This window comes from Barbus barbus (assembly GCF_936440315.1).
Source record: "Barbus barbus genome assembly, chromosome: 41".
In the NCBI taxonomy this organism is placed as follows: Eukaryota; Metazoa; Chordata; class Actinopteri; order Cypriniformes; family Cyprinidae; genus Barbus; species Barbus barbus.
In genome coordinates, this window is record NC_136719.1 from 16,699,330 (window position 1) to 16,721,100 (window position 21,771).

General features: G+C 38.1%; 1 protein-coding gene across 1 annotated transcript in view; it reads right to left on the reverse strand.

The window, feature by feature from the left end:
• Window positions 1–1,444: 1,444 nt before the first annotated feature.
• Window positions 1,445–21,771, reverse strand: part of LOC306860560 (zinc finger protein 385A-like) — a 35,899-nt gene continuing 15,572 nt past the window's right edge. The window contains exons 4-7 of the mRNA XM_079402305.1: window positions 11,435–11,764; window positions 5,981–6,165; window positions 5,362–5,454; window positions 1,445–5,245 (exon numbers count right to left, since the gene is read on the reverse strand). Coding sequence (XP_079258431.1) covers window positions 5,018–5,245; window positions 5,362–5,454; window positions 5,981–6,165; window positions 11,435–11,764 — 836 coding nt within the window. The 3' untranslated portion in view covers window positions 1,445–5,017. The remainder of the gene's footprint in view (window positions 5,246–5,361; window positions 5,455–5,980; window positions 6,166–11,434; window positions 11,765–21,771) is intronic.

Sequence of the window (21,771 nt, forward strand, 5' to 3'; positions counted from 1 at the left end):
TATTGGGAACAGACTGGTTCAACCTTAAAAGGGTGGATATTATGAAAAACTGAATTTTCCTTGGTCCTTAGAGATAAAAGAGACTACCGAAAACTGAACTTAAAGGTTCCTGCTCACTTCAAAAAGATCATTTATTGCAACTATACGCTGCAAAAAAAATCCTGTCTGGAAACACATGGATTTCTGATGTAAATTTAATAAAATATGATCGCAGAAATGCTCTGTTAGCAATACTATTCAATAGCAGCTGCTTGGTTTATTATTAAATGTCATGTGACTAATCAGACTACAAGTCCTTGCAGTTTGATATTAGATCTTTTTATTGATAGCCATTTATAAAAACCATAATCATTGGTATATAGCTGATGAAACTCTTATTGTGGGACTATATTGAGTTTCAACATATAATGTAGCTCCTCTCACTATGATTACACTTAACACAAATAATAATCAACATAAAAAATATATATTACAAATAAAATCCTGGCTTTGCCTAAATGTTTATCCCCATAGAAACATTATTACATCCAGCTTCCTTGTAAAATACAAATGTAATATATATATGAAAATTACACAATTTGCTTTGAAAAGCTGCATGCAACCTATATTGAATCATTTAGAGTGATCTGTCTAATAAAAACAGTTTTCCACAAGGTCAGAGATCAAAGTTCAAATCAACAGTCAAAATCTATAGGCAATTTCAACAGACTACATTAATTGTGTTCACAAAGCAACAAATGAGGAAGGGTAAATATAAAGTTTAGACGCATCATGTCCCCATATTTTGCGTGATATGGTCAATATACAGTATTAAAGAGATCAACATTAAAAATATATGTATAAATACTAGGCTGCTTGATGCGCTGTGAACAGATCAGTCCTACAGCGCCATCTAGTGACGCACAATAGAATATACACACATGTGAGCTAGGATGTAAAGCTGTGTGACACTTTACATTTGATAGTATTTCATAATATTTTTTATATAACTGTTACCATGATGGTGTCTTATTATACAACTTGTGGAAAGGCTGCTTCTGATTAACTTTGATTCTTCATGTGAATTTCTTTATGCCACCTGTTTTATTATGTTGGTTGTTGGTATATGTTCAAGGTACAACACGGAAGGAAGCAGAAAAGGGCTATTAGATTTGCTAGTTTATTATTTGTTTATTAACTTTAAAATGTACAGGTTGTTCTGTAAATGTTTACATTTTTAGTGTATTTTTTTTTACATAATTATTCTGGCAACCACAGCTGGAATTTTGTGTGTGTGTGTGTGTGTGTGTGTGTGAAAACAACATTTTATTTATTTAATATTGTTTAGTTTTTTTTTACAGTGTACAGTCTTGATGTTTTAAATAATTTGAAAGAATAATTTTAACCTTAAACTATAATTATAACATTTCATAAAAACAACTATGAAAAAAGAAGCATGAGACATGAGTTTTAATATTCTTTATTGATTTATAGACATTGATTTTTTTTCCCCCTGTGGTAACTCCAAGTTTCTCTGATACCAAGTATTTCCATAATTTTCTGTGTTTGATTTAAATTACATCTATATTGTTTTACTCACATATGCATCTATTGGTTGATTTCCTTATTGCAATAAACAAGAGTAGCCAGTATGAGTTGAATATCACTTCAATATTCCATCACACATACTGTTTTCCCATCTGACAACTCAATTAAAAAATAACTTTATTGGCAAGACGAGGTTTGACCGAAGCTTCTCCATTCGCGTCCGCTCCTGGAGAGGCCTGGGGTGGAATAAGGCTAAGGCTAAAATAGACTTCACCAACTAACATTACACCTGCCCTGAAAGGTTGAATAAATCTACCAAAGACAATTCTGTACAGTGATGACATTATTCTGACTACAGGATGAACGTGGTCTTTACAGTGTTGACGGATGGGACTAAGCGAGTCTGTCTCGAGCCTGTGGAGTGTGTGAGCTGTGATGGCTTAATCATCTCACATGGTTTCAATGGGGCACTGGACACCTGGTTTCAAACTACAGCATGTGTCAGTGCGCATAGTGTTACCCCAAAATGCTCATTTGAAATCAGCCGAAAACACCATCCACTGATTGTTTTAATGATTAAGTTTGGGATAGAAACAGCTGATTGCAAATGTGCAGTTTAAAGGAATGGGTCATCGCATTTTATACTCGCCCTTGTGTAGTTGAATGAATGAATGATGCATTTATCTAGCGCTTTATTGTGTATTGCTGTACACCTAAAGCACTTTACAATCATGAGGGGGGGTCTCTCCTCAACCAGCACCAATGTGCAGTTCCAAACCCATATGCTGTTATTTTTTTCCTCCACAGAACACAAAAAGTATATATCTTTTAACGAATCAATATGCTTGGTCAGGGAATTTTCTTAAAAAAAAAAAAATCTTGGAATTTGATATCAGAATAAAACTACATGCTTTGGTAACATCCTAAACTTCCTGTAAAAACTATGATTTAAACAATTTCGTAGTTTAAATTATGCAAGTTTTGACAAAAGTTGATTACAAAAAAAAAAACAAATGGGCTGAATAAAAATGCAAATTCACTCTGACAGTAGGTGGCGCTTCCCACTAAAAACTCCTTCAATTTGCACTAATGATGTGAATTTCAATGTCAGAATGGCGAGTTTGCAAGTATGATTTACATAATTTCTTCAAAAGAATTCACACGAGTCATAGATCTTTTTGACACTGGTGCTTTTTTTGGAGCTCGATATCCCCTGGTCACTAAAAACTGTAATTTTACTGTGATTTTTCATAAATATTTCCTCCTTTATCCTGTTGAAACAGGTTTGAAACGACATGAGGGTGAGTAAAACACAACAAAAGTTTAATTTTTCGGTGAACTATCCCTTAAGCCAGATTCTGTCAGGTTTCCCCGAACCGGATTCTATCCGTTACGCACACAACACTACACGATACACACCGACATGAAACTACAGCACCCATAATAGTGCCTCTGTAACTAATGAGAAATGGAGGTAACGTTCCATCAAAGCACAATGGTGGACGCTAACCACAGTTAGCATGAAGTAATGGCATTATCATGACGTTTCCCACACTATACAAACAATGCCACAAACAAACAAAAAAGTGAACTAAGCTACATACACATAGGCTATGGCTGACTACACATTGTTTGCGTTCAGATATACCCTGTCCCCCACTCAGAGATGAGAAAAGACCCTTTAATATGAAGGGCCTGTCCCTGTGGCTGCCCCTTTCTTGCTTTAAACGCCCAGCTTTTGTACTAAAAAGGCTAGTTTATCTCGGTGGAAGATCGTGGAGGCCTTTTAGCAGCCACACCATTTATATATTCTCTTCTACAACAAATGACAATTGCTTATTGCATTGCAATATCTAAACAACAGTAAGACATTGTCGCACTTTGCTTATCAGTGAACTGTCGCGTATCTCCACCAATACGACAGGCCCTAGTTTGATGTTTATGCTTATGTTACTGTACTTCCTCCGAACGCGATTTCTACATGTAGATCCCACCCAAGTGCAGGTTTTCAATCTTCCATAGAAAAATATTCCTGTTTTTTTCTTTTGCTCAATGATTTTTTTTTTTTGAATTTCCACAACAATATTTGTTCAACGTAACAGTGTGCTATGAAAACAAACCAAAAAAACAACAACATCAAAACAGTTGATCATAATAAAGGAACAAAAATAATATGCATTGCATGGCTTTAGATTCAAGACAGGAAGTTCATACCAAAAAAATGAGAGATTGCACAGTCTTGTCCTCTGTGACCTCCTCTGCGTCTTCTCTCTGTTCATTTTTCTAGACTCATGGGTGTCCGCTGGAGTGGCTGACCTGTGGTGTCAGTCCTTGCGGGATGCAGGCCGTCTCGTGAGACTGAACGCGGAAGTCGGACAGAAGGGGGGCCGTATTGCTTGGGGTTGCATAATGTCCACCGAACATACAGAGACAGAATGAACAGAGGAGCCTGTATGTACTGCAAGTCCAAGTGTGTGCTTAGGTTTGTTGACTTTCTCTGAGAATCAAAGTACCCGTCCATCTTATTTCAGCAGTCGCATCATCCTCTACATACATATTTCACTTCAGAATATTTCTAAAGTCAACCAGCTTGGATGTTCTGAACTAAACTAAACTACGCTACACAATAGAATAAATAGACGTCTACTGATTTTCTAAGATCTAAGACAGGGGTCTGGGGTTTTTCAGTCAACCGCTCCTAGCGTAAACGGATGTAAAAGCGACACAAAAGAAATCTTGAGTGTCTCTTCTGAATCCCTCCGTTTTCCTAGAGAGTTGCGACTGTATGAAGTTGGGTGCCATCTAAGCTTCTCAATTCGAGCCAGAATTGGGAAAGTGTCGGCATTCTTAGACCTTCCCCACAATCCCCTGCTCTGAGGCTTGACATGGTGGAACTGCGACGGAGATTGGGGCGTTTTTCTTTTGCAAAGATGCCAAAGCCAGACAAGACAAGTTGAATACAGCGAATATTACGAGAAGCGTACTGATGGTTTCTGTAGGTTTCTCAAGGTGCATAGGGTTGAGGGTGCATTTATTCAGAACAACATTTAACTGTAGTCTGTGTGTTTTGGGGTGTCTAGAAACTGATTCCAGCATGTCTGGCTACCATGTGACTGCTGCTACCTCACAGTATGAGTATAAATGGAGGGAAGGAACAAGGACGACAGATGCACTCTGCATACGATATTGCTCTATTCCAACAATCCCTGCATTCGTTCATTCATTCATCCACCAACAAATAAATCAGTCGATCCAAACAAACAGAGATGAAGGAGGCGGTTAAGGATGATGGAAAGAGGGTTGGAACGCCAGTCGCACCTTCCATCGTGGATGCGCCCCCTTCTGCTTGGTTTGATGATTGACGTTATTGTTGATAGGCCGATTCTTGTCATTGCTGTGGTGTTTCACTATTTTTTCGTCTTCACAGTGTGCTTTTGGAGGTGAGGCTCCGGACTGGCTGTGATTGGCTAAAGGGGGGATGAGGGCGAAGTCAGTATGGCGAGAACAGAATCTGCCCGTGTGAGGTGCGTATGGGCCCCGGAGCTGGTCTCAAGATGGCGTGGCTGAGGGGCGGACCCTGTAGGAGGTGATGATGCGGATGGGGGGCGGAGGCTGCTGCGCGGAGAGCGAGCGGATTGGAGGAGGCCGCCGCTGCCATTGCCGCAGCAACGGCCAGAGGACTCGGCAGAAGGCCTGCACCTAATGCTTTGGTGAGATCCTATATGAAGAGAAATATTATGACCCAATGATCTCATATTGTAATCTGACATACAATTAAATGCGCATGCAAGTTGTTGTTAATTGTTACTAATATCATGATTGGTTACCACTTACCGCAAGGTCAGCTCCCCTGTGCTTCTTGTGTCGGTTTAAGAGGGGGTTTGGCTTTCCTGCCACTCCGTCCCGGTGCCTTCGACTTGATATGTGCTGCAAACATATCAAACATACCAATTTTGAAACAAATTTGATTTAGTATGAGTCGCTCGTTAACAATGTATACAGTACGTACAGTGAGGAAAAAAAAACATTTTATCCCATGCTGATTTTGTACGTTTGCCCACTGACAAAGAAATGATCAGTCTATAATTTTAATGGTAGGTTTATTTGAACAGTGAGAGACAGAATAACAACGAAAAAAATCATTTAAAAAAAAGTTATAAATTGATATGCATTTTAATGAGTCAATTAAGTATTTGATCCCCATTAGTCAGCAAGATTTCTGGCTCCCAGGTCTCTTTTATACAGGTGGTTTCTGGCTCCCAGGTATTTTAATTTTTTTTTTTTTTTTTTTTTTATTGTTGTTATTCTGTCTCTCACTGTTCAAATAAACCTTCCATTAAAATTATAGACTGATCATTTCTTTGTCGGTGGGCAAACGTATAGGGGATCAAATAATTTTTTCCCTCACTGTACAAGCATTTAAAAGAAAAAAATGATGAACACCCTCGCTCACCTGTTTGAGCTGCAGTTCTGAGTTGACCCGCACGTTGCAGATCTCACAGTGGAAGGTGCGTTCCTGAGTATTGGGGTCTGTGGCCCCACCTCCCTGCTCCCCGCTGGGCTTCGGACACAAACGAGGGTATGCCTTAATGGGGCCCAGTCCTCTGCGGGCTTCCAGAATGGTTTTGTGTTTAGTGCCTGAGGAGTGCAGAGAAATACAAGTGTGTTTTTGAAAATTGAGTGTTGTTAAAAATAAAATGTATATATGCACATACATGCATAAAAATTTGGGTTCAAAAGTTTGGAGTTATATATTACTGTTTTTGAAGTCTCTTATGCTTAACAAAGCTGCAATTATTTGATTTAGTAATTTTTTTCAGTAATATTTTAAAAATATTATTACAATTAAAACATTTTTTTTTTAAAGCTGCATAACTCTTTTTGGTTAAAATATTTGAGCAAGTACATAACTAGCCAGCGTTCAAAACTATCTCCTTACTTTAGCTTGATTCACAACTGTTATCTAATAATATTTTTTTCTAATTTGAGTGGTACGGGTAGGTTTTCGCGGGAGATTCGAGCATGCTGCTGTCACGTCTGTAAACAGAAAGAAGTTGTCCCGGCTACTAACATCCTAAGTTAGGCTACTTATAACACTTTCATTGTACAGAAAGAGTCTACAGTCATGGCCATAAATATAGACACCCTTGGTAAATATGATCAAAGAAGGCTATGAAAATTAAACTGCATTGTTAATCCTTTTGATCTTTTATTAAAAAAAACACAAAAATCTAACCTTTCAGTGGATAATAAGAATTTAAAATGGGAGGAAATATCATTATGAAATAAATGTTTTTCTCTAATACACATTGGCCACAATTAACGGCACCCTTTTATTCAATGCTTTTTGAAACCTCCATTTGCCAGTTTAACAGCTCTAAATTTTCTCCTATAATGCTGTTACATCTCTGCCCGGGAGCACGGAGACACGGAGACCAGGAGACGAGGAATTCACAAACACGAGAATCTTTAATCCAACTAGGAGCATGGGAGGCACAGGAAACACATCACGGACAGGGATGACAATTCAACGACCGACAAACATTCATTGAAGGACTGGGGCTTTTAAACATAGGATGATCAGGGAACTAAGGAGACACACCTGGGATCAAATTAACACAATTAACATGGGGAAACTGGGTCACACGGGGAGCAAAACACACACAAAACAGTCCACAATCCTGACAAATGCCTGATGAGGTTAGAAAACACCTGGCATGAGATCAGAGACCATTCCTTCATCCAGAATCACTTCAGACCCTTTAGATTCACAGCTCCATGACAGTGCTTCTTCTCTTCAGTTCACCTCACTCATTTTCTACAGGGTTCAGGTCAGAGGACTGGAATGGCCATAGCAGAAGCTTGGTTTGTGCTCAGTGACCCATTTTTGTGTTGTTTTTGAGGTTTGTGTTTGGATTATTATACGGTTGGAAGATCCAAACATGGCCCATTATAAGATTTCTAACAGAGCCAGTCACTTATTGATTTTTTATCTGTTGGTGTTTGATAGAATCCATGATGCCATGTGTCTGAACAAGATGTCCAGGACCTCCAGCAGAAATATAGGCCCACAACATAAAAAATACAGCAGTATATTTCATTGTACACATGGGGTACTTTTTATCCCTCATGATCATGTTTACCAAGGGTGCCGATATTTTTGGCCATGACTGTAGTTCAAGCACTCTCAAAAACTCCCATCAAAATCACTGAAGCTGTTTACACTGTGAAATGAATATCTTACTTAACAGATTCATGCACACATCTGCACTTTGTTGTTTTTAACGAGAGAGTTCGCCAGAAAGATGTATTCGGTCAGCGAGCGAGTGAAGAAACCAACAGCATTTTAGCGATGACTCATCTGAACGCCTCTGATTGGTCACTGCATTCATAAGCTCAACAGCATCGTGTGTGATTGGTTATAATGCGCAGTGCTGTAAAAACGAGTCTGTCTCTGGCTCAGCGCCAGCCAGCGAACTCAATCACGGTGATTTGATTGTATGAAATACAGAAAATATTATTCGGCTATTTTTGTCTTTTGGAAGATGCATTCAAAATTCACTTGGCTCAAAAATCTGAGGGGGCACGTGCCCCCTCACTTTGAATGGGCATGGTGCCTCTGCATGTGAGGATCCTGCAGGTGACGCATTGTTTTTAGTCTTTTCTCACAGCAGCTAGAATAATTAAATGTATAATTTTGATGGCGGATTGTAATCCAGAAAGGATTATGTGTTTAGGAAACACATGTTGAATGAAATTAAATTATATTCCAGTTTTAAATGCTCTTCTGATTACAGATGGCCTGGGATTACACAAGATTTGTGTTTTAAAGAAAATCAATTCAAAGGGAGCATAGTTTGCTTTTTGGGTTAAAAGAATTTCTTAATGTGAAATTCAAATGGCATGACAATTAGAGATTAGACTGTACAGAAAAGTTTTTCAAATTTTCAAAAGTTACGGACTGCAGCTTTAATATATTTTAAAATATCATTTATTTCTGTGATGACACAGCTGAATTTTTAGCAGACATTACTCCAGTCTTGAGCATCACATGATCCTTCAGAAATCATTCTAATATACTGAATTGGTGCTTATGAAACTTTCTTATGAGCAATGTTGAAAACGGATGTGCTGCTTTATACTTATTATCTAAATTGTTTTTTTCCCCAGGTTTTATATATATATATATATATATATATATATATATATATATATATATATATATATAGAGAGAGAGAGAGAGAGAGAGAGAGAGAGAGAGAGAGAGAAAGAGAGAGAGAGAGAGAGAGAACAGCATTTGTTTGAAACTTAAATCTTTTGTGACATTAAATAAATTTATAAATTAATTCAATAATAAATAATATAATATAACGAATAAACAATATATGATGAATAATAAAAATAGTAACAAAGATAATAATAATAATAAAATAAGAATATTATATTATGATAATAATAAATACATAACATCTTTTATTTAATATAAACTACAGGCAGTATTGTAATATCTGGTCATAGCCACTAGAGGGCTCTTGAATCTTCCACTTTGAATTACTCAAATGCCGCTGCTCATACCAAGGATGATTCTTATTTCTGTCCACATGTCTAATAGGCAGTCACACCATTCTTTTGTTGGAATGCTTTGTACTTGGAAATCATATAGTTTTTTCATTTCATTCAGGTTACATTATTGTACTGTTCATAAATCAAGAAGCAAACTGCCTGGCTTTCGATTTCAAAACTTTGTTACAAAACTGAATTACTCAAGTCATAATGATTCGTTAAGTTTGACTCTCCTCATTACAACGAAGCTCATCCATTTCCTGTTTTTGGAGCCGTGCAACACATGGTTCTCCTTAAATGTTTCACCGTCATGTTCCTGGCCTGACAAATTGTCAATGATATGGACAAAATAACACGTGACATCCACATGCTTGGGTTCCTAAGAACTAATGTCTTTGTTTTGTTCTTAACCAAGAAAACATTGGGTATGTTGAAATATTCTCTTGCCAAACCAAAAACAGGCTTCATTTTCTCCCTTTGGCCAAAAGTTTACCTTAACTTTGGGTTTGAGGAGACAAAGCTAAAAAGAAAAACAAGCATCAATGACCTTTGTGCTCTTCAAAAATGCACTCTTGCAATATTTAGACTTAAAATGTGTTCCAGAGAATCAGCAATGCTAGTTTCACTGTGTAACAGTGAATTGTAAATGCCATCTGAGAACTAAACAGATATAATAGGAGTTGACAGATGTGTCTGAATATACAGCTGCAGAAATATAGTAAGCTAAAACTCTCCCTCTTCCCCTCCAGACTTATATCTGTGGTTGTCTGCACAACATATGATTAGATTTTTTGGCTGTGGGTTAGAGAATTAATTTAGAGAATGGACTGTATTGATTCCAGATAGCTTTCTGAAACCCAGACTGTGATTAAAATTTGCCATTCCATTGGCAACAACACCCTGATATCGCTCATAACTTCGCTCATGTTTACTTTAAAACATATTCTTGTTCTAAGAGGAACGACTTCCATGTGGCTTCCATGTATCAAAAGTGTGAATATGCGCCGTTTAATTTTCAGACCACATAAACAGTTGTCAAATACTTTATGTAAAGCCATTCATTTCTTTTGGCCTGGGGAAAAACAGACCATTTAATCAACAAGCTCAACATGAGAAATTCCTAATCAGATGGTATAAACACACTGAAACTATGACTGCAGTTTTCCCTGATAAATAAAAGAGGAGATCAATAATAAATGTGTGTGTGCTTTTGCAGCAAAGTCTTCTCTACATTCACCTTCATCTCACCAAACAGGGCTGTTTGTGTTGACACAAGCTGAATAATAGAGCAGAACGAGATATGCTCAGGCATTCGATATACCACGAGAAATCAAACACTACCTAAAATACTACAAGCTGCACTGCAGTACAAAAGCTGATCTACTTCATTTGTTTTTGTGCAAACCGAGAGGACAAGCGGCGCTGTAAAGTTGTGTATAAATCATGAGAGAGAGAAAGCTTCTAAAGATGCCCGTTTTAGAAGTTTAAAGGGGTTTTTCGGTGATGGACATAATTGCTAGTGTTCCTCTGTGAGCTGCCTTGAGCTACGCAAAGCATATTTCTGCTGCTCACAGAACAAGATAAATCTTGCAGACTGTTCTTAAAATAATTATGTCTTCTGAAGTAATTTGAGCAAGTATTGAGAAAGACAACCAGAAGGTTTGAATTTAACATTTGCAAGTGCAAAATTAAAGTAAAAACTAAATAAGGATTATAAAAATCCTGTTAAGTACATTATTTCCCAGTTTATCAACAACTTTATTAGGAACAGCAATATGGTTTTATTCCAGCTGAATGATAGGCTCTATGCAATAAATAAGAAAGAAAGAAAGAACAAGTCTGCCAACATAAATGAATCTAAGATGCATAATTTATGAAAAAAATAAATGTAATATTCTATATGGAACATTTCCTCCATTAAGCAACCAAAACATGGCAAACAATAATGTTTTAACATTTTGTGATAAGAAGTTTTATGGAGAATAAGTATTATATAAGTATATGTATATAAGCTTATATATATATGGGTGGTTGGTTGATTAATTTCCTTGCCACTGGCAAAAAGTAGAATTAACAGAGCAGTTATAACTATATAACCTCTGCATTTGCTTTTTTCTGTTTGCAACAACATCGAGCGTTTTAAAATCATAGCAGTACAAAGTCATGTACAGACTAGTGAGTCCCTCAAACAAGAAAATACACAGGGAGCATTTGTTATCATGTATAATCTATCCACGTCTAAGCTCTTTGGAGTCTGTTTATTCCAAATGATGGATGCTTTGTGTAATCAATCAGCACCGTAAGCTGTCGAGTTCAGATGAGTTGTCGCTAAATGAATGTTCACCTTTATTGTGGGCCTCCAACTGGGAGAGCGAATTGACGGCCACTTTGCACAGTGAGCAGTAAAGCAGCTTCTTGGCTTTGTCCTCTTCGGTCTCAGGGTTGCTGGGAGTGACTGATGGCGCCCCAGGGGCCCCGGTGCCAGCCTGCTCTGGGTTTGAAGAGCCACAGCCGGGAGATGAGGATGTGGCTGGAGGTGATTGAGGGGTAGTGGGGGTGGGCAGAAGAGGACAGGCGGAAGGACCGGGGGATTCTGGGGTAGGGGGAGCAGAAATGGCCGCGGGCCCTGGGGCCACCGTGGGTCCATTTGACTGTGGTGCTGGCCACGTCTCATCTGCAAAGCAAAGCAAACAGCAAAATTACATTTAAATGGAGTATTTATGGAAGTTAATGGCCTCTGCTGTTTTGTTTTTGAAAATAGCAAAGCTGCTGCGCAGGAATTCAAGAGCTTTCATGCCACAGAAATGTGCTTTCCTGTATACCTCAAACCAGGCGTACCTCAAATACCTCGTCTTAAAGTGAGCAACCCCAGCTTTTATAGACCACATAAAAACAAGTTTGCAAAAAACTAACTTCTTAAAATAAAATTATATACATATGTTTGTATTTTTATGAGCCTTCACATATTGTTTAGTTTAATATGTCATGTAAAATGGGAGATGCTTAGCAATATATAACCATACATTTCAGAGCATTCAGGACTCAAAATAGCAGTCTTTGCGAGTAACTTCTGTAGACATAGAGACTAAACAAAACCTGTGATAATTGCCTCAGAAAAGGCTGTTTTATGTTCAAAAAAGGAAAACAAAGGAACGTTTTTGAAAGAAGTCTCACCAAGGCTGTATTTATTTACAAACAATATTATGAACAAAATACAGTAAATACAGTAATACAATTGTAAACATTTTCAGCAGCCATCTAGGGCTGTGCGATTAATCGAAATCGTCATAAAATCACGATTTAAGCGCGTGATTTCTAAATCGCTTTACAGCACAATTCTCCCGCAGTATGCTAACCGATTCAATCAGAATGCAGCGCGCAAATATTTCTATGAAAGATTGTATTACTGTATTGTGATAAAAGAGAATCATGCTGAAAAAGCATTTTCAGTAACAACGTTTGGATTTGAAATCAAAATAATGGATAAATGTTGTGTTTGTGATAAACAGCCACGGATCAGGAGCGAACTGCAAACGCATCCTGTGCGAAAGCAAAATGAGTCCGCGCTGCTGCATTACCGCATACACATAGGCCTACTGTATACGCTCTGCAAACGTATGAACCTGGCACAACAAATCTATTTCAACACCTGAGGCAGCGCCACAAAGAGCTGTATGACCAATGCATGGACCAATTTTTTATTTTTGTCCATATCGCACAGCCTTAGCCTTTACTTCAGGGCTGCGTTCAGCCCCGAAAAAAACGATGCCAAACGTTTATTAAACGGAAACGGTGGTGCGTTGAACACCCTCTTCTAATGGCGCAAGTGTTGCAACTATGGAAGCTGAGAAGGCCGTTCTTTGTGTTCTTTTTGAAGAATTTTTAGAGCCTGATGAAATTGGTATAAATACGTGTTTAATACTGCAAAATACGCTCTATGTTACAGTCACTGCCCTTGCCATCCAGAATAAAAGAGAACATCCCTATATCGAGTGAAGAGATTTGTGGAAACTGTGGTTAATTATTGGGATCCAACATTTGCCTTGCATTTCAGGATGAAAAGACGAAAAATTCAGATGAAGCATAATCTACTTCTTACCTTCTTATGATCTATATGACCATATTATTTTTATTGTGAGTATTAGGCTTATTATTGCTGATCACTGCTGTTGTGGTATGATATTGTAATATTTACCATTATATAATCAGAGGAGCATAGAAAAGTTTATGAAAGTGTCACTCCACAATACAATAGCAAAATATCTAAATATGTTTAGTATTTTTATGTTACATTAATCAGTGTCTAGCACACCTTCCTAAGGAAAGGATATGGACCAGAAGTTACTACATGATATTTAGACAGACTTAAAGAAGTTCCAGATCTATACTTGTGCTCTTATTATTTGTTATTTTTCCTTTAATGTAAATAAACATGTGCAAACAATATACTTGCTCTTGTGAATTTATTTTGATTACATTTACTTACAAATTCATTATCATCATGTTGATATGCTATGTTACTATAAAACTCTTACGACAAACATGTCTTCTAATATATTCAATTGTTGCGCATACCAGGCTGCAGCGGACACATATTAAATGACTTCACTTGGACCCATTGTGCGATATATCTCTTTAATTCCACGTGGTTTATATACACGTTGCTGCTGATTGGGCTGACTTTTTTTGACACACCCACCAAACAAGAGAAATCTCAAACCCCGTTGCACACCGTTTCCAGGAAACATGTCGTTCAACCCGGAAACCGTAGCAAAACGTTGGGCACCGGTGTGAACCTGAACGTGCCCCAGTCTTCAGTGTCACATGATCCTTCAGAAATCATTTGAATATGCTGATTTGCTGCTCAAGTAACATTTCTTAATATTATCAAAGTTGAAAACAGTCAGGCTGCTTAACTGTTTTTTAGGATTCTTTGAAGAATAGGAAGTTCAACAGCATTTATTTGAAATAGAAATCTTTTGTAACATTATAAAACATCTTAACTGTCTCTTTCAATCAATTTAATGAAGCCTGGCTGAATAAAACTATGAAATAAATCCAAAATCTGTCTATGTGTCACTTAAAATCAAACCCATTACCCAGGCATTGCTAGAACCAATTACTTTACAGAGAAAAACATGTTTTGTCATTCACCCTACTTTGGGTTCATACTAAAAAACCCTCAAATTGGAGCGGGGTGTTACACAGTTCCGGCTGTCACCTTCAGCTTAAAAAATGGGTTATCAACTAAAAAGCAAACATCCAGCCTACAGATTATGGCTTTAAAAAGACTAGGAAAAAGTATCTCTTGGGGGGAAAATTAAGCAGTGACTTCACCAGTCAATTTCCTTAGAAAGAAGATGTGTTTTTTTGTCATTTTACAAACATTTAACCACAACGTCTTACATAAACTCTTAGTCATTCCAATTCAATGTCCCTCCCCTGAAGAAACAGTGTTCAGATTTTGTTCACCATGGCATCTGAAGTTCAACAGCCTCTGCTATGGCAAATCCTGAATGGCAGGTGGATAAGAGCTGGTTAGAAGCAACCAGATCCCTCGTTTGGCAGGAAACAGTCCTCTGTCTCTACATTGGAAGTTTCCAGGCAGATTTATCAGTGTCTCTCTCTGTTTGTGGAGCAGATGAGAGTGTATTTCTATATTTCTTTTGGGCTTGAGCTCCTGTCAGAGCCTCATAAAGATCATCTGGATCAAAGCACAGGGTGATGACATACTGCTCTTTTAGAAGGTACAGAATGTTACAGAAAACCCTGTGACCCTTCAAAAAAACAACAAATACAGACCAACGCTACGTCCAATAGATATTATAGCATCAGAATCGATGGACCAAACTATGTGGCTTGTACTGGGTGCAGGTTTGGTTTTGAATAGGCTGAACTTTTAACTCTGAGCTAATATTCCCAGGGCTCTTTTCCACAACACACCCCATTCCCTTTCAGGCCCCCACCCTCCAACAAATACACACACTCACACACTATGCGTGTGTAGTGAAAAAATGTGGGTTTGGCCATGTGCATGTGGTTTGTGTTAGCAGATTGTGGTTCGGGGGTGGAGGAGTGTGTGTAATGGGGGATTTCAAAATCCTCCATCCTCTGGATGGTTGCCATCCACCACCATCATTGACATACCCTCCATGTTCGCTGCAAAGTGTGCCCGTCTGCCCTCCATTTATTCTTGCTCTGCATATTTGAAAGTGTGGTTACACAACATGCACTCTCAGAGGACTCATATTTAATGCTTAAATTAACACACGCCTTCCTTCAGCTACTGAAGGAATCAGCTGCTGTAAACATAGTGATGTAAATATTTTCAAGAAGGTTCAGAGGTCCAAAAGAACCCCCAAATATTATGACTCTAATATTGCTTTAAAAGTGCAACTGTTGCAAACCAAGTTTGGAATTATGGACATCACTTGGTATCTTTCTAATATGCTGAGTTGCAGCTCAAGAAACATTTCTTATTATTATCAATGTTGAAGACAGTTGTGCTGCTTAATATTTCTGTGGAAATCTCGATCCTTTTTTCTTTGATGATTAGAACAGCATTTATTTGAAATAGTAAATTAAATATTGTCTTTTGTTTTTTAAAAATTAAGTCTTTTGTAAATTAAATATTTTTATAAATTGAATGCATTCATTCTAAATAACTTCAGAACTCATACATGATTTGTGTGTGTGTGTGTATGTATGTATGTGTATATATATATATATATATATATATATATATATATATATATATATATATATATATATATATATATATACAGTGCCCTCCATAAGTATTGGAACAGTAAAGACAAAATTGCTCTGTTGGCTGTGGAGTCAAGACATTTACAAATATGATTAAAAGATGAATATGAGACAAAACTACAGAATGTCACATTTTATTATTAGCCGTTTCAACACACATATGTTTTACCAAATAAAAAGAAACTTTTAGAGTTCCTCCCACTCATTGATGTGAACATAAGTATTGGGACAGTTGAACATAAGGCAGATATAACAGATTAAAAGCTATTATTTAGTTGCAGATCCCTTGCGCACAATCACAGCAGTGAGTCTGTGACCCGTAGACATCACCAGACTCTTGCTCTCATCCTTTGAAATGCTTTTCCCAGCCTTTAATGCAGCCAATTCCAATTGTTGCTCCGGGTGTGTGTTCACGGTGTGTGTGTGTTCACTGCTGTGTGTGTGCACGTTGGATGGGTTAAATGCAGAGCACGAATTCCGAGTATGGGCCAACATACTTGGCTGAATGTCACTTCACTTCACTTCACTTGTTGCTTGTTTTGGGGAGTTTCTGCCTTTACTCTCCTCTTCAGCTGGTGAAATTCATGTTCAATCGGATTTAAATCTGAAGATTGACTTGGGCAATCTAAGATTTTCCATTTCTTTGCCCTTATAAATTCCTTGACTGAACTGGCAGGGTGTTTTGGGTCATTGTCCTGATGCAATATGAAGCACTTCCCAATGAATCTGGTGGCATTTTCCTGAATATTGGTGGGCAAGATGGTTTTGTGCTGCGGCGCCCAGGGAGCAGTTGGGGGTTCGGTGCCTTGCTCAAGGGCACCTCAGTCGTGGTATTGAAGGTGGAAGAGAGCGCCTACAGGTGCATCTCAATAAATTAGAATGTCATGAAAAAGTTCATTTATTTCAGGAATTCAACTCAAATTGTGAAACTCGTGTATTAAATAAATCCAATGCACACAGACTGAAGTACTTTAAGTCTTTGGTTCTTTTAATTGTGATGATTTAGGCTCACATTTAACAAAAACCCACTATCTCAACAAATTAGAATAATTCATAAGATCAATAAAAAAAAAAACATTTTTAGTGAATTGTTGGCCTTCTGGAAAGTATGTTCATTTACTGTATATGTACTCAATACTTGGTAGGGGCTCCTTTTGCTTTAATTACTGCCTCAATTCGGCGTGGCATGGAGGTGATCAGTTTGTGGCACTGCTGAGGTGGTATGGAAGCCCAGGTTGCTTTGATAGCGGCCTTCAGGTCATCTGCATTGTTGGGTCTGGTGTCTCTCATCTTCCTCTTGACAATACCACATGGGGTTCAGGTCAGGCGAGTTTGCTGGCCAATCAAGCACAGTAACACCATGGTCATTGAACCAGTTTTTGGTACTTTTGCCATGTGGGCAGGTGCCAAGTTCTGCTGGAAAATGAAATCAGCATCTCCATAAAGCTTGTCAGCAGAAGGAAGCATGAAGTGCTCTAAAATTTCCTGGTAGATGGCTGCGTTGACTGTGGACTTCAGAAAACACAGTGGACCAACACCAGCAGATGACATGGCAGCCCAAATCATCACTGACTGTGGAAACTTCACACTGGACTTCAAGCGACATGGATTCTGTGCCTCTTCACTCTTCCTCCAGACTCTGGGACCTTGATTTCCAAATGAAATGCTAAATTGACTTTCATCTGAAAAGAAGACTTTGGACCACTGAGCAACAGTCCAGTTCTTTTTCTCCACAGCCCAGGTAAGACACTTCTGATGTTGTCTCTGGTTCAGAAGTGGCTTGGTAGCCCTTTTCCTGAAGACATCTGAGCTGGTGACTCTTGATGCACTGACTCCAGCTTCAGTCCACTCCTTGTGAAGCTCTCCCAAGTGTTTGAATCAGCTTTGCTTGACAGTATTCTCAAGCTTGCAGTCATCCTTGTTGCTTGTACAAAACTCAAATGTAAATATTCTAATGCTTTTGACTTTCATGAGCTGTAATAAAAAAAAAACTTTTGAAATGTTTTACTTTACATGTAATGAATCTAAAATATATGAAAGTTTCACTTTTTGAAATAACTTACAAGAAAAAAATTAACTTTTTCACAACATTCTAATTTATTGAGATGCACCTGTACAATCCCTGCCGGACCTGAGACTCGAACTCACAACCTTTTGGTCACGAGTCTGACTCGATAACCAATAGGCCACAACTTCCCATAATTCCCCATATTAGATAATACCTTTTTAGTTTTAATGATTTAACTTTAAATATGTGATCTTCTGTGTTCTAATCCACCATAATATAACATTTGTAATATTAATATGAATATATATGAGCAGCAGAAACAGTTTTTTTTTTCTGATGTAACTGATGCAATGGCTGCAAAAAGCAAATGGGAGGTGAAGAGCATATCATAGTAATCACAGCAAACACAAAATATAACCAATTCTAACAAATTCTAGTGGGCTGTCACTTAATTATAGCACACAACGGGAATGTATACTCGTGCTGAACAACTGGAAAACGCTTCGTCTGTATTAGTTTCATCAAGTGGTTGGGACTAAATCGGCCATGACAGAAAGCGTAAATGATGTCTGTGCATTCAGTAGAATTATTATAGCTTAGTTACAGACTCCACATACAGAACCTGAACCCACGAGGACAATTTCTCAGTTTCTAGACAGTAAACTAAACATGCTATTAATGCTGCTCCGGTTTCACAGCTGCTGACAGCTGTAGCGGAGAAGACAGTGTATGACGTGGTGAAGCAGGGGTCTGGTTGTGACCTATGCAGGTGGATCAGATGTTCTAGGGGTCATGTAGAAGAGAGGCTGGCCTTTACCCCACTTCTACCCTGCCCATCATCAATGATTAATAAGCCCTGAAACAAGATGCCCAAATGAGCTTTGGAACTTATTAATTATGGAGTCGGGTGCAGTCATTTGCCTCGCTCAGATCACTGTTTCCCAGATGCATCTTCCATCCATTACAGCAGGCCTGTTTACCAAACGATCCTCGTCATCTTTTATAGAATCTGCCTGTTAGAGTTGTGATTCTGCCACAGTAGCTCAATAGAACAGAGCTGTTGGAGATGGAGAAAGATCTAGCTGTAAATTTAATGGCACTTCAAGCTTATGCTGTGAAATATGGAGGCCCAGACGAGTGTCGTGCAGCCCCTCTGCCTCTATACAATCTCCAGATGTGTAGAAGACTGCTGGAGATGTATGGCTTCATTAAACAGAGTGACTGTGCAGAAGTGGATCTTGGGGACAAACAGAGTGCTAAAACAGTTCAATGCCAAACCTCCCACCATCCTGCCAAGTCTCCATGTTATTATGGGCCCTTTTAGCCACATTAAAACCTTACAACAAATCCTCACTGGGATAAAAGTGTTCCTACAACAGGGAATGTAAAAAAAAGTTAAATATAAAGAATAAACAAACATCATAATTAGACGAACCACGAATTAAAATCTTTGTAAAAGAGCTAAGAATGTAAAACTCCATCAGTGACAGAATGGAGAAAAAAACCTTGGGAGAAACCAGGCTCAGTCAGAGGGCAAGTTCTCCTCTGGCGAAACCAGCAGTTCAATTCCAATTGCTGCAAAGTCAGATTGTGTAAAGGACTCATCTGCTGATAGTCAAGGAAACATGCAGAAAGCAACTGAAACTCTATAGCCACTGTAAAGGTGACTCCACAGGCCCGAGTATTGTCTTTCTACCTCTGAGAAGATGCTAGATCTAGTGATGCGTGAAACAAAATCATCAATAAATTATCTCCGGCAGCTGAGGTCCAACACAGTCTAGTGTTTCTTATGAAGCGTGGGAATTCTTCTCTTGAGCTTTCACATAAAAATACACACACACACAGAGCAGCCAGAAAGATGTGTAGACAAGTGAGAAAGTGATTAGGCCCAAGCACCGAGCCCTGATGCATCACCGATATCTAATCGCATGCTTTTAAACTCACTCTGACTGCAGTGGAAGTAAAAAAAAAAAAAAAGATCAAAAGAAACACACCCAGTGAGCTCTAAACTTTTACAAAATGATTTTACACTGTACAACCTCACCCAAACACACAACACACACTTCTACACACCCTGGGATTGCAATGTCCAGATGGAACTGCAGCTGTCAGGACTATAGGGGTTGGCAGCTCAATGAAGGCTCTCTTGTGAAACTAGTATTATGGGAATGCATCAAAGCAAAGCAATTGTCGAGATATACAAACAAGCGAGCCACCGGCCCACTAGGGGTCGGGGTCACGGGAGTGAGCTTTGGATGGAAAATGGCATTCTTTCATATGTATCTGGTTTCACATTTAGATCATGGCCGGTTTGTTTTGGCTCTCTCCTGCTGGAATTATTTCTAGGCCTAAGGACTATAGACAGTTTTCTCTGGACAGGCAAATCCCTCAGTGAGAGACATGGCTGTACTGTCCTCCTCCATCCTCAGTGAAAGAGACCATAAGCAGGACAAGGGGATGTGGAAAATAAGGCAATCATTCTGCATATGATACTGTATGTTATTTTTGTGAAACTTAAAAAATCAAGACAAAAGTTTGCATGGCTATTGTGGAGTTAAACTAATTTATTGTCTCATTTAATTTAACAATTTTAACAATTACCTATGTGGTAAAGATATTTTTTTTAAATTCTGCTCTTTTGGACTTTCTATTTCTCAGAATCCTGAAAATGTATCATGGTTTCCTCAAAAATATTAAGCAGCACAGTAAATGATAATAAGAAATGTTTCAGCATATTAGAATGATTTCTGAAGGATCATGTGGCACTGAAGACTGGAATAATGGCTGCTGAAAATACAGCAGTCTACAGTATATTACAATAGAAAATAATTATTTTAAATTGTAATAACATTTCTGTGTTTACTGTATTTTTCCTGACAGGAGTCTTGATGAGCATAAGAGACAACTTTCAAACGTGAAAAAAAATCTTATTGACCTCAAACTTTTGAATGGTAGTGTTTTTGGATTAAATAACTATACAAATGGTTTCAGTATTATGTACTTCATCTTGTGTTTTCAGAATGAGAATTGTACAATGAGAAATACAAAGTGTTAGTTGTCTGACAGTCTCACATGAATATTCATCACGCACTCATGAGACAAACAAGGCTCATAAAATATCTTAAAATGCCACTCACAGATTATAAGTGTGTGAATAGGGTAACAATCAACTAATTAACGGATCATTTTGAGTACAGGAACAAACACATATCCTGATGTAATAAGGCAATAAGTTAGTCAACGTTACAACAAAATCAACAACAGTGTAAATTGATGGTATCTAGATGGTATCCATCTAGATATCCAGATGTGTGTGTGTGTGTGTGTGTGTGTATACAAAGGTGCCAACTCACAAAGAAGAGTTAAAAACTTGCAAGAGGCACTGAATCCATGGTCCTTCTGAGGACTTTTATATGGATTTCTTTTGGCGTTCATGAATGTTTAAAAACTGAAATTCAAACACTTGTTTTAAAGCTTCTCATAAAACATCTACCAGTTGTGTTTTTTTTTTTTTTTTTTTTTACCTAATTTCTAATAGTTTGATCCAGATTGAGGTTGGCAATAACTGGTGCATGAAAAGAGCAGGGTAAATACAGATGTAAAGAGAATGGGAAAAGAAGACCGGCAAATAACAGGCACAAGAGGGAGTCACCCACCCTCTGACAGTTTATAAACTCTGTGCCCCCATTTCATCTCACCATCATTATGATCTGCCAATGTTTAATCACTTCTCATTAAAGCAAGATCAACTGTGATGTTTCCCTTCTGCCCTCTTAGCTAATCCCCATACCTCTGAACTTTTTTATATCCACGTTCTTTGTCTCAGCAACTCACTCACTGCTCATCCTCTGCTCCAGCTCAGCCCTCCTAGTCCCAAACTTTATTCTGATACAGAGACAAATGGG